The sequence below is a fragment of the Pogoniulus pusillus genome, chromosome 2 (assembly GCF_015220805.1).
Source record: "Pogoniulus pusillus isolate bPogPus1 chromosome 2, bPogPus1.pri, whole genome shotgun sequence".
Classification (NCBI taxonomy): domain Eukaryota; kingdom Metazoa; phylum Chordata; class Aves; order Piciformes; family Lybiidae; genus Pogoniulus; species Pogoniulus pusillus.
In genome coordinates, this window is record NC_087265.1 from 6,262,949 (window position 1) to 6,275,744 (window position 12,796).

General features: G+C 54.5%; 1 protein-coding gene across 6 annotated transcripts in view; it reads left to right on the forward strand.

Annotated features, from left to right (window-relative positions):
* The window catches only part of FMNL2 (formin like 2), a 195,469-nt gene that overhangs the window by 98,367 nt on the left and 84,306 nt on the right, over positions 1 to 12,796 (forward strand). For all 6 annotated transcript variants that reach the window (XM_064155031.1, XM_064155046.1, XM_064155053.1 and 3 more), the window contains exon 2: positions 2,498 to 2,581. In XM_064155031.1, coding sequence (XP_064011101.1) covers positions 2,498 to 2,581 — 84 coding nt within the window. The remainder of the gene's footprint in view (positions 1 to 2,497; positions 2,582 to 12,796) is intronic.

Below are 12,796 nucleotides of genomic sequence, written 5' to 3' on the forward strand. Positions count from 1 at the left end.
GACTGGCTGAGCTTGGAGGTCTCTTCCAACCTGCTTGATTCTATGATTCTATGATTTCATGATTCCCATCCCTACCTGTGCCCCTGTGCCTTCAGGGAAGGCATTGGCAGATTCCAGCAGTGGGAGGGGAGCTGGTGGCTGCCTAGGGATGTCCTTGGGTGAGGGAGACCCTGCACTGAGCCTGCCCAGGGCTGGTCCCTCTGGGCTTGGGAAAGCAGATGGCTGCTGCAGCCTCCACCCCTCCACCCTGCCTCCTCCCAGCTGCCGGCGGGCAGGAATGTCACAGCTGCTCCTGGATCACACCCAAGTCCTCCTGGTTGCCAGCCCAGGCTGTGCCACTGGTTGCAGGGAGAGAGAAATCTCGAGCTGCAGCCTCGGGGGGGCTGGGTCAGGAGCAGCCTGGGCTGTGCTGAGCTGGGAGCAGGCTGACAGCCTGGCCTGTGACTTAGCAGAGCAACCCAGGCACGAGTGCCCTGGCAAGGTGTGGGGATGGCCAGAAGCCTGTGGTCCTCAAGGGTTAACTGGGGATTCTGGACTGGGAATGTGAGGTAGCCTGGAGTGGTGCTGGAGGTGAGGAGGTGCTTGGCGAGTTTCTCTCCCAGCCTCTTCAGCTTATTGTGCACCACTGGACTCAAGGGAAGCCTCTCCAGAGCTGGTGTTTGGGAAGCTCTTGAGGTGCTCCTGGGCTCTCCAGGAGTGTAAGCATGGCAGTTATGCTGCCTGCTTAGAATCATGAAATCATTTGGGTTGGAAAAGACCTTTAAGATGGCTAAGTCCAGCTGCCAGCTCACCACTGAACCATGGCCTTCAGCACCACAACCCCTCCAAGGGATGGGGACTCCACTGCCCAGGGCAGCCTGGTCTAGGGCTTGGCAACCCTTCTGGGAAAGAAATTGTACTTCATGTCCAACCTAAATCTCCCCTGGTGCAACTTGAGGCTGTTTCCTCTTGTCCTATCACTTGTTGCTTCGAGAAGAGACCAAGTCCCACCTGGCTCCATCCTCCTTCTGGGGGGTTGTGGAGAGGCAGAAGGGCTCCTCTGAACCTCCTAGAGACATGGCTCTTGGGAGAGCTGCCTTGGGAACAAGGAGCCAGCCTGTGCTGCCCACCCTTAGACAGCAGCCCACGCAGAAGCAGCTCAGCTGACATCAAAGCAGCCAGCAAACGATAGGCTTCATCTCAGGGCAGCCTCTCCCTTGCCTTCTGACTTGCTGCTGCAGCCTGCCACTCACAGCCTGTAGGACAAGGTCGGGATGGGCAGCAGCAGCAGCAGTCCTGCCTCTGGGAGCCGAGAGAGCCAGGTGAGATTGGCTGTGGTGACACTTCAGGAGCTGCAGAGCATCCTGCTGTTGAACCAGTGGCATTCCAGGAGCTGCTCTGGGGAGAGCTCACCTTCTGAAGTGCCTTTCCCCTCCTGAGTGTGCTCAGGCAGGGGCTGGTGAAGGGAAGAGATGTGGTGCACCATGAGGAAGCATCTGGGGTGGAAGGTGGCTCTGGTGCTGTGGCAGTGTGAGGAGGCCCTGTCCATTCTTCCAGATAGAGGTGGCTGGTCCTGAGCTCCAGTTGCTTGCCTGCTGCTGTGTCCTCCTGTGTGCTTTGGTGTGTTGTGATTCACTGGGAATTTGAGGGCCAAAGAGGATCTGGAGAGGGAATTATTTGTGAATAACCTGGACAGCAGATCCAGGGAGGTTCTCCTGCCATTCTGCTCTGTCCTGGTGAGACCTCACCTGGAATATTGCATCCAGCTCTGGGCTCCACAGTTTAGGAGGGACAAGGATCTACTGGAGACAGTCCAAGGGAGGGCTACAAAGATGCTGAAGGGGCTGGAGCACTGCCCTGTGAGGAGAGGCTAAGGGATCTGAGGCTGTTTGGTTTGGTGAAGAGGAGACTTAGAGGGGATCTAATCAATGTTTGCAAATATCTGAGGGTTGGGGGTCAAGAGGGGAGGGACAAACTCTTCTCAGTTGTGCCCTGTGGTAGGACAAGGGGTAATGGGTACAAACTACAGCACAGGGAGTTCCAGCTCAACATGAGGAAGAACTTCTCGACTGTAAGGGTCACAGAGCACTGGCACAGGCTGCCCAGAGAGGCTGTGGAATCATAGAATCATAGAATCAGCAGGTTGGAAGAGACCTCCAAGATCATCCAGTCCAACCTATCACTCTGCCCTATCCAATCAACTAGACCATGGCACTAAGTGCCTCATTCAGTCTTTTCTTGAAGACCCCCAGGGACGGTGCCTCCGTGGAGTCTCCGTGGAGTCTCCTTCTCTGGAGACTGTTGAGCCCTGTCTGGACTCTGTGGTCCTGCTTTGGTAGGGGAGTTGAACTCAGTGCTCCGCGAAGGTCCCTTCCAACCCCTGCCATCCTGTGCTGTGTGATGCTGTGAGTGCTAGCACAGGGGTTCAGAGAGAGCAGCTGAAGCAGCTGTGTGCATTGTCTTGCTGAGGCCCAAGCCCTCTGAGGTCCCTCACGTTTGGCTTTCCCTCTCTCCGCAGAACGCCATGAACCTGCCTCCCGACAAAGCCCGGCTGCTGCGGCAGTACGACAACGAGAAGAAGTGGGAGCTCATCTGTGACCAGGTAAGGGAGGCCTGCAGCCCTCCTGGCAGGCATCTCACTGACAGCACCCATTTGCTTGCAGCAGCAGCAGCAGCAGCCCTGGGTTTAGAAAGGGACCCAGCAGTTGCAAACACTCATTTCATAGGTTCACGGAGTCATGGAGTGGTTTGGGTTGGAAGGGATCACAAAGCTCATCCAGTTCCAACCCCCCTGCCATGGGCAGGGACACCTCCCACTAGCCCAGGTTGCTCCAGGCTCATTCAGCTTGGCCTTGAGCACCTCCAGCAGCCTGTTCCAGTATGCCACTCCCCTTCCTTTGGCTCTGTGCTCCATTATTAGTAGCAAGTCATGGAAGACTTGCAGAGGGAAATTAGGAAGAACTTCTTTCCAGCGAGGGTGGTGAGACACTGGCACAGGCTGCCCAGGCAGGTTGTGGATGCTCCCTCCCTGAAGGTGTTTAAGGCCAGGCTGGGTGAGGCCTTGAGCAATCTGGGCTAGTGGGAGGTGTCTCTGCCCATGGCAGGAGGTTGGAGCAGGAAGATCTTTAAGGTCTCTTCCAACTGAAGTTGTTCTGTGATTTCTTTCCCTTCTGATGCTACCATCACCCTTTTGCCTCTTTGCCTTGAATAGTTGCCCAGCACAAAATGGAAGAGACTGACCTGCATCACCTCTTCGTGGGTGCTTTGAGTTTGGTCTGTCTTGACCTGTGTACCATGAACAAATGGCCTTGATCTAGTGAGTGAGCATTTTGCCTTTCCACACCGTGGGCTGTTGTCACAGTTGGCTGTAGCTGTCACCTTCAGGGAGAGGCAAATGGTGATGCAGCCTGAACTCTTCTTCACCTCAGAGCTAGAGCTACACCCTGGGATTAAGCAGCACCATATGCTGAGGCATCTCCTGAGTGTGAGCTCTGCTGTGGCATGGAGACCTGGCAGCTGTGTAGCACAATTAACAGGTCAGCTCTGCCCTGACAGATGAGCAGAAGAAATGGCTCTTTACCCAGAGTGGGAGCAGCAAAAGGTGGGATGTGCACTTGGGAGCCATCTGCACCATCAGGTTCTGCCATAACCAGTGCACCCTCACTCATTTGCAGGTGACATTAAAATTGGGTGGCAGTGTTGATCTGCTGGAAGGGGAGGAAGGTGCTGCAGAGGGACCTGGCCAGCCTGGGCCAGGGCTAACAGGATGAGGTTTAACAAAGCCAGGTGCTGGGTCCTGTGCTTGGGCCACAACAACCCCATGAAGACTCCTGGCTTGGAGCATAGTGGCTGGAAAAGCTGCCTGGCAGAAAGGGAGCTTGGTGGTGCTGATTGACAGAGTCTGAAGGTGAGCCAGGGGCTGCCCAGCTGGCCAAGAATGCCACCAGCACCCTGGCCTGGAGCAGCAACAGTGTGGCCAGCAGCAGTAAGGAGATCATTGTCCCCCTGTACAAGCCACACCTCGAGTTCTGGGTTCAGTTTTAGATCCCTTGCTGCAAGAAGGACATTGAGGGGCTGGAGCAAGCCCAGAGAAGTGCAGCACAGGATAAGAGCTTGGCAAGAATTAGAGACATGCTTGTGAGGTCAGGGATGCTGTCATCAGTGTGCCTGTGGGACATTTCCTGGGTAGCCATTGCAGGGGGGGAGCATCTGATAAAATCCAGCTCCCTGAGAGTGAAGCTGCATAAAGCATTAATAGGTCTGTCCAGGAATGACTTTGCTTCTTGGCTTTGAGGGTGCTGGAGCCCTGGGGCAGGCTGCCCAGAGAGCTTGTGGAGTCTCTTTCTCTGGAGGGATTTCAAAGCTGCCTGTACAGTAAGTTCCTCATGAGCTAGCAATGGATCCTCATGACCAAGAAAGCCAATGGTCTTCTGGGGTGCATTCAGAAGAGTGTGGCCAGCAGGTCAAGGGAGGTCGTCTGGCCCCTCTGCTCTGCTCTACAGAGACCACATCTGGAGTCACAGGATCACAGAGTTCAAGAGGGGCAGGAAAATGCTGGAGGGAGTCCACTGGAGGCTGCAAAGCTGCTGAGGGGCCTGTGAGGAGGAAAAGCTGAGAGCCCTGGGGCTGCAGAGCCTGCAGAAGAGCAGCCCCAGAGGGGATCTGATCAATGCTCAGCAAGAGATAAAGGAGCTGTGGGGGGCAAGAGGCTGGGGCCAGACTCTTGTCAGTGGTGCCCAGTGACAGAATGAGGGTCAGTTGGCACAGACTGGAGCCCAGGAGGCTGCATCTGAATAGGAGGAGAAAGTTGTTTGTTGTGAGGGTGCTGCAGGCCTGGAGCAGGCTGCCCAGAGAGGTTGTGGAGTCTCCTTCTCTGGAGAGCTTCCAACCTCAGCTGAGCATTGTGCTGCTGGGCAAGCTGCTGTGGGTGTCCTGCTTTAGCTGTGGGGTTGGAGTGAATGATCTCCAGATGTCCTTTCCAACCCCCCACATGGTGGCATTTGGGGATGAGGTTTCTGTGCAGAGAATGCAGAGTGCTGAGTTATCTGGAGCTCTGTTTGGTGGGACACAGCAGAGGTGAGGAGTCTGCTGTGCAGATTCGTTTCCCAGTTGGTGTCTCGGAGCCTGATCTGTGTGCAGTGAGTTGGCAGCTGGGCAGGCAGGAGCAGTCAGATCACAGCCTGCATGTGCAGAGCCCCAGCACGGAGCAGGTCCACCCTCTTCCCAGCCTGCAGCTGCTGCTGATTCACTCCTGAGCTCCACGGTGAGGTAGGAGGGACGAGGAGATGGAAAGGCAGCAAAGGAAATTTGCAGTCAGGAGTAACCATGAGATCTTCACAGGTACTTTCCCAACACTCCAGTCCACCCCTGGGTTGGGCTGACTCTGCTTCCCCTTGCTAGGAGAGGTGGAGCAGCAGCACAGGGCTGCTGTAACCAGTACTGTGAGGATGCCAAAGGGACAAGAGGTGACACTGTGCCACCTTCCCGAGGTCCAACCACTCAGGTGGTGCTTCAAGGTACCGTTTAGTGGCTTATGGGTGGAGCTGATGATCTTAAAGGGCTTTCCCAACCCTAATGATTCTGTGGGGAGGTGCTTGGTTAGTAAAGCCAGGACAAGTGGGGTGGTTCTCCCCCACTGCTCTGCTCTGGAGACACCCCATCTGGAACACTGCATCCAGTTCTGGTGCCCCCAACACAAGGACATGGAACTGTTGGAGCAGGTTCAGAGGAGGCCATGAAGATGAGGCTGAGGGAGTTGGGGTTGTTCAGCCTGAAGAAGAGAAGACTCAAGGGAGACCTTAGAGCAGCCTTCCACTACTTAAAGGGGGCTACAGGAGAGCTGGGGAGGGACTTTTGACAAGGGATTGTAGTGATAGGATGAGGGGGAATGGCTTTGAGATGGAAAAGGACAGATTTAGACTGGAGATGAGGAAGAAATTCTCTCCAGTGAGGGTGCTGAGACACTGGCACAGGTTGCCCAAAGAGGTTGTGGATGCCCTCTCCCTAGAGGTGTTCAAGGCCAGGTTGGATGAGGTCTTGATCAACCTGGAAGGTGTCTCTACCCGTGGCAGGGGGGTTGGAACTAGGTCACAGAATGGTTTAGGTTGGAAGGGATCATCAAAGATGATCTTTCAGGTCCCTTCCAACCTGAAGCATTCTGCCATTTCAAGGGCTGAGTGTCTGTGATCAACTCTCCTGTTGGGTGCTTGCCAGCCCCTGTAAATGAGAGCAGTGTGGAGCAGGTGTCTGTGAGAGCACCAAAATGCAGCAGATGGGCTGTGAAATATTTCTGTCTGTGCACCTAATCCTGGGCTGTGACTCAAAGCACTTCCAGGAACAGATCTGGTGGAGAATGGATCTTTTCAGTCAGGATGCATATTTTGTCTGCTGTTTGCTGTGCTCATCTCCACTTTACACCTTTTCACCTCTTTTTGCTTAGTAGAGGAGGAGTAAGCATCACAGCTCGAGGAAATTAACTCTTCCCCTCCTCTGCTGATGGTCCACTTCTGTCTGAGACAAAAAATGGCCAGAGAGTGCTCTTAAAGCATAGAATCATACAATCAAGCAGGTTAGAAGAGACCTCCAAGCTCAGCCAGTCCAACCTAGCACCCAGCCCTGGCCAATCAGCCAGACCATGGCACTAAGTGCCCCAGCCAGGCTTGGCTTCAACACCTCCAGGGATGGTGACTGCACCACCTCCCTGGGCAGCCCATTCCAATGCCAATCACTCTCTCTGACAACAACTTCCTAACAACATCCAGCCTAGACCTGCCCTGGCACAACTTGAGACTGTGTCCCCTTCTTCTGTTGCTGCTTGCCTGGCAGCAGAGCCCAACCCCACCTGGCTACAGCCTCCCTTCAGGTAGTTGTAGACAGCAATGAGCTCTGCCCTGAGCCTCCTCCTCTGCAGGCTGCACATCCCCAGCTCCCTCAGCCTCTCCTCATAGGGTTTGTGTTCCAGGCCCCTCCCCAGCCTTGCTGCCCTTCTCTGGACACCTTCCAGCACCTAAGTAGTCTCTGAAGCAGCCCTTGGCTGTTTCATGCAATCATAGAATGGGGGGGGGGACACCACCAAAAAGAGAGTGGCCCCTTCTTGACACTCACCCCTCAGCTACTTATAAATAAGATCTCTTCTCAGGCTTCTCTTCTCCAAACTAATGAGTCCCACATCTCTCAGCCTTTCCTCATCAGACAGATATTCCAGTCCCTTCATCATCCTCAGAGCCTCCACTGGACTCTCTCCATCAGTTCCCTGTCTCCCTTAAACTGGGGATCTCAGAACTGGCAACAATATTCCAGATGTGGTCTCACCAGGGCAGAGTAGAGAGGGAGGACAACCTCCCTTGATGTGCTGGCCACACTCTTTTGAATGCACCCCAGGAGTCCATCATTTGCCTTTTACCCTCAAAGACATGTTACTGGTCCATGCATAACTTAACAGTCCACCACAACTTCAGGGCCCTTCTTAATGCAGTTGTTTTTCAGGTGTTTGGCTGTGAAATGTTTTAGGGGAGAGAGTTTGGCCCCCTAAAGGAAGTTTCACTTTTGCAGAAGTGAGATGAACCTAAGTGGGGAGCTCTTGGTGATGGTGATGATGATGATGATGGTGATAGTCTGCCATGAGGAGGATTGTGTGTGTTGTGAGTTGTTCTAGGAGTTGCTGGGCTGGTTGTGGAGGACTCATCCTGAGTGCTGCTTTCTGTTCCTTTCTCTAAATGAACCTTTGAGGTCATAGAACCAGAGAATTGTTTGGATTGGGCAAGACCTTTAAGATCATGGAATCCAACACCACCATGGCCATTAAGCCATGTCCCCAAGTGCCATGTCCACACCTTTCTTGAACACCTTCAGGGATGGTGACCCCAGCACCTCCCTGGGCAGCCTGTGCCAATGCCTGACCGCTCTTCCCATCCAGGTGTTGGTGCTGGTGTTCTGAGTGCTTGCTCCCTGCCTCTCTGGCTTGTCAGAGAGTCACAGAGTCTCTTAGATTGGAAGAGCCCTTAAAGCTCCTCGAGTCCAGTCATTAGTTTCACACTGACAAGTCCTTGACCAAACCAAACCCCTCAGCACAACATCTCATCACTGTGAATCACTATGGTTGCAAAGGACCAGCAGCATCAGCCAGTCCAGCCTTCATCCCAGCATCCTTCATCACTAGACCAGACCTCAAGTGCCACATCCACTCTCCTCTTAAACACCTCCAGGGATGGCAGCTCCACCACCTCCCTGGGCAGCCTGTTCCACCTGCTCAGGAAAGAGCTTCTTCCCAACATCCAACCTAACCCTCCCCTGACATACCTTGAGGCCATTTCCTCTTGTCCTATCATCAGTAACTGGGGAGAAGAGACCAGCTCCAGCCTCACTACAACCTCCCTTTAGGTAGCTGTAGAGGGTAATAAGGTCCCCTCTCAGCCTTCACCTCTCCAGACTAAACACCCCCATCTCTGTCAGCCTCTCCTCATAGGCCATGTTTGCCAGACCTCTCCCCAGCCTCATCACCCTTCTCTGCACCGCTCTAGCACCTCAGTGTCCCTCCTATACTGTGGTGACCAAAACTGGACACAGTACTCGAGGTGTGTTGCCCTAGAAAGCCTTCAAGGAAGAGGAGACTAGCAAACCCAGTAGCCCTGTTGCCCATCCTAGGGAGGGCCAAACCTTGGTCGTCCTGGGTTGAGCCCTGGCCAGGATCCAGGTGTTTTGTTCCTCAGCGTTCCCGGCGCGATGAGCTGCTCTGTCAGCTTCCCAGCTGCCTGGGGAGCTGTGTTTGGTGGTGCTCGGGGGCTCTTCATCCAGCTGCTTGCCAAGAGATCCTACAGAGGTGGCTCAGACATTGAGGGAAGTGGTTGGGGACATCTTACAAAGTTCTTCATTGCCCTCTAATGGCAAAGTGTGGCAGGATCATCACCGTGTTGTCACCTTTGGAGACACTGGAGGAGCGAGTGGGGAGTGACCAGTTGAGAGACCTGAGATGTGCTTTGCATCCAGAACACCACTGAGGCAGCTGTGCAACTCTTTCCTAATGGAGCTCCAACTGAAAGCAGGTGCTGGCTGTTTCAGAGGCTGCTGGGCAGCATGGAGCTCAGCAGGATGGTGATGGGTTTCTCCAGCAGCCTCCTGGGTGAAGCTGAGGAGAAAGTTGTTTGTTGTGAGGGTGCTGGAGGCCAGGAGCAGGCTGCCCAGAGAGGTTGTGGAGTCTCCTTGTCTGGAGAGCTTCCAAGCCCATCTGGGCACTGTGCTGCTGGGCAAGCTGCTGTGGGTGCCCCTGCTTCAGCTGTGGGGTTGGACTGGGTGATTTCCAGAGGTCCCTTCCAACCACCACCACAGTACTGGGGTTCTGTGAAGAGTTCATATGGAGCCTCATTAGCCTGGGACCTGCTGGCAGGAGGAGCTGGCTCCTGACATACCCACAATGGCCAGCTGAGTTTGGAAGCTCTCCTAACAAGGAGACTCCACAACCTCTCTGGGCAGTCTGCTGCAGACCTCCAGCACCCTCACACCAAACAACTTTCTCCTCAGCTTCAGCTGGAACCTCCTGGCTTCCAGTTGGTGCCCATTGCCCCTTGGCCTGTCCCTGAGCACCACTGACAGGAGTCTGACCCCAGCCTCTTGCCCCCCACAGCTCCTTTAAGCTCTTGCTGAGCATTGCTCAGATCCCCTCTGGGGCTGCTCTTCCCCAGGGCTCTCAGCCTTTCCTCCTCACAGAGATGTTCTTGCCTTTATTCCTCCTTCTCTTGCAGATGCAGCTCTGCTATGTTTAGCCTAATCCTCCAGAGAAGCTATTTTACTCTCTTTGGATTTATTTCTCTTCCTAACTAATCAGCCATCATCTGCTAACGTGACAGCAGCTTTTCCTAGCTGCCACTTCTAATATTCTGAAGTCTTCCAAGTGGAATGCTTAAAGAGGCTCAAGGAGCACATTTAGCAGGCTGGGCTGGAGGTCCTGTGTGGTTTTGTTTGTTTTCTGAAAGCCTAGCTGCTAATTATGGATTTGTGCAATGATCTGCACTGCAGCTTCATTACCAGAAGATGCTGTGTAGAGGAATTGTTTGGGGGTTGAAAGATTGGAAAGGCATTAGCCATGGGCAGCAGATACCAGCAAAGCTCTTCTCTAGTAGCCAAGAACCGCTTATGGTGGACATCTGCTTGCCCTGGAAGCATTTTTATCACCCCCAGAAAGGGTTTGGTTGCTTTTTTCTGCTCTGGATTAGCCTGTAAAATGGCCCTTTGCTACCTAGAAGGGAGCCACAAAGATGATCAGAGGGCTGGAGCTGCTCTTGTACAAGGAGAGGCTTAGAGACTTGGGGATAGAATCATAGAATCAAGCAGGTGGGAAGAGACCTCCAGGCTCATCCAGTCCAACCTAGCACCCAGCCCTGGCCAATCAACCAGACCATGGCACTAAGTGCCCCAGCCAGGCTTGGCTTCAACACCTCCAGGCACAGCAACTCCACCTCCTCCCTGGGCAGCCCATTCCAATGCCAATCACTCTCTCTGCCAAAACTTCCTCCTAACATCCAGCCTAGACCTCCCCCAGCACAACTTGAGACTGTGTCCCCTTGTTCTGCTGCTGCTTGCCTGGCAGCAGAGCCCAACCCCACCTGGCTACAGCCTCCCTTCAGGTAGCTGCAGACAGCAATGAGCTCTGCCCTGAGCCTCCTCTTCTGCAGGCTGCACACCCCCAGCTCCCTCAGCCTCTCCTCACAGGGCTGTGCTCCAGGCCCCTCCCCAGCTGTGTTGCCCTTCTCTGGACACCTTCCAGCACCTCAACATCTCTCTTGAATTGAGGAGCCCAGAACTGGACACAGCACTCAAGGGGTGGCCTGAGCAGTGCTGAGTGCAGGGGCAGAAAAACCTCCCTTGTCCTGCTGGCCACAGTCTGGAGAAGGAAAGACACAGAAAGACCTTAGAGCTACCTTTCAGTACCTGAAGGAGACTGACAGGAAGGCTGGGGAGGGACACTCCTTGTCCTGTCACAACAAATCCTCCTCAGAAGTCTGTCCCCAGCTCTCTGATCAGTCCCTTCAAGCACTGCAAGACCACCAGAAGGTCTCCCTGCAGCCTTCTCTTCCCCAGGCTGACCAAGCCCAACTCTCTCAGCCTGGCCTCCCAGCAGAGCCCTTCCAGCCCTTTGATCCTCCTTGAGAACCACATCTGAGGCACTGCTGCTCCCTTGGATGCCATCAACAAGGAGTTAAAATCTCATGCTTCTGCTGCCTACCTTTCCTCTCCTCCTCTGGCAGCCCTCTGTGGCCATAGCTGCCTCCAGAGTTTGGATTCACACGGTGAGGGATGTTAGCCCTGCTCGAAGGAGGAGGCTGAGGGTTTGAACCACATAGATAGGGAGTTTTAAAGCCCTGTTTGAGTCTCCAGACTTCACCAAGCACAAGTATCATCAGCCAGTGGGTGACATCACGACTGGGACTTAGTGGCTTCCCCTCCCAGTCGCCCCAGCCTGGGTTATTCAGACACAACAAAGCTGCCAAATCCCAGTGAAGCCCATTTTATCTCCACTACGTGACTCACAGAGCACCAGCACTGCCTGCAGCCCTGAGAGCAGCAAGCCTCAGGCCAGCAGCAACTCGACCCTGCCTTTGGCAGCCACCTCCAGAGCAAATCAACTGCACTGCCCGAAAGGATCTTCTCTCACAGCAGAAGACTGAGGAGTGATGCTGCGAGGCAGAAGCACAGGCACGTGGAGAGGAGCTTGGGAAGAGAAGGGGCCTGGCCCTCAGCACTTCCCTGTCTTGGCATAAGTGAGGAGAGCCACAGCAAGCTCACAGAGTCCCAGCGTGGTGAGGGCTGGAAGGGACCTCTGCAGATCAGCCACTCCAACCCCCCTGCTACACCAGGGGCACCCACAGCAGCTTGCCCAGCAGCACAATGCCCAGCTGGGCTTGGAAGCTCTCCAGACAAGGAGACTCCACAATCTCTCTGGGCAGCCTGCTCCAGGCCTCCAGCACCCTCATGCCAAACAACTTTCTCCTCAGCTCCTCTTCAGATGCAACCTCCTGGCTTCCAGTTTGTGCCCATTGCCCCTTGGCCTGGCACTGGGCACCACTGACAAGAGTCTGGCCCCAGCCTCTTGCCCCCCACAGCTGCTTTAGCTCTTGCTGAGCATTGCTCAGATCCCCTCTGGGGCTGCTCTTCTGCAGGCTCCACAGCCCCAGGGCTCTCAGCCTTTGCTCCTCACAGAGATGCTCCAGGCCCCTCAGCAGCTTTGCAGCCTCCCCTGGACTCTCTCCAGCAGTTCCCTGTCTCTCTGGAGCTGGGGAGCCCAAAGCTGGACCCAGGACTCCAGATGTGGTCTCTAGGGCAGAGTAGAGTGGTCACAGGACTTCTCCTGACCTACTGGAACCTCTTGGGTTGCAATTTGTGCCCATTGCTCCTTGTCCTGTCACTGGGCACCACTAACAAGAGTCTGGCCTCGTCCTGGTGCCCTCCACTTTAGCTGTTGATAAGTGTGGAGCAGACACCTTTGGTGTCACTTTGGCCAACAAGGAGCTGACAGCCAAGAACCTTTGGTGGTTTTGAGATTTACAGATTGCATCAGGGTGGAAGAGACCCTCAAAACTCATCTTGTCCATCCTCCTGCAGTCAGCAGGGACACCTTCATCTAGATCAGGCTCCCCAGGGCCTGGTCTTGAATGTCTCCAGGAGACAGGGCCTCAACCACATCTCTGGGTAGCCTGTTGCTGTATTTTAGCACTCTTGGTGTGAAGAACTTCCTCCTTAGACAAGGAGATGCCAGTTCCCAAGCCTGTGTTTGTCACATTCATGGAGATTAAATCCAGGGTAAGAGGGTAGGAGAGCCCTGCAG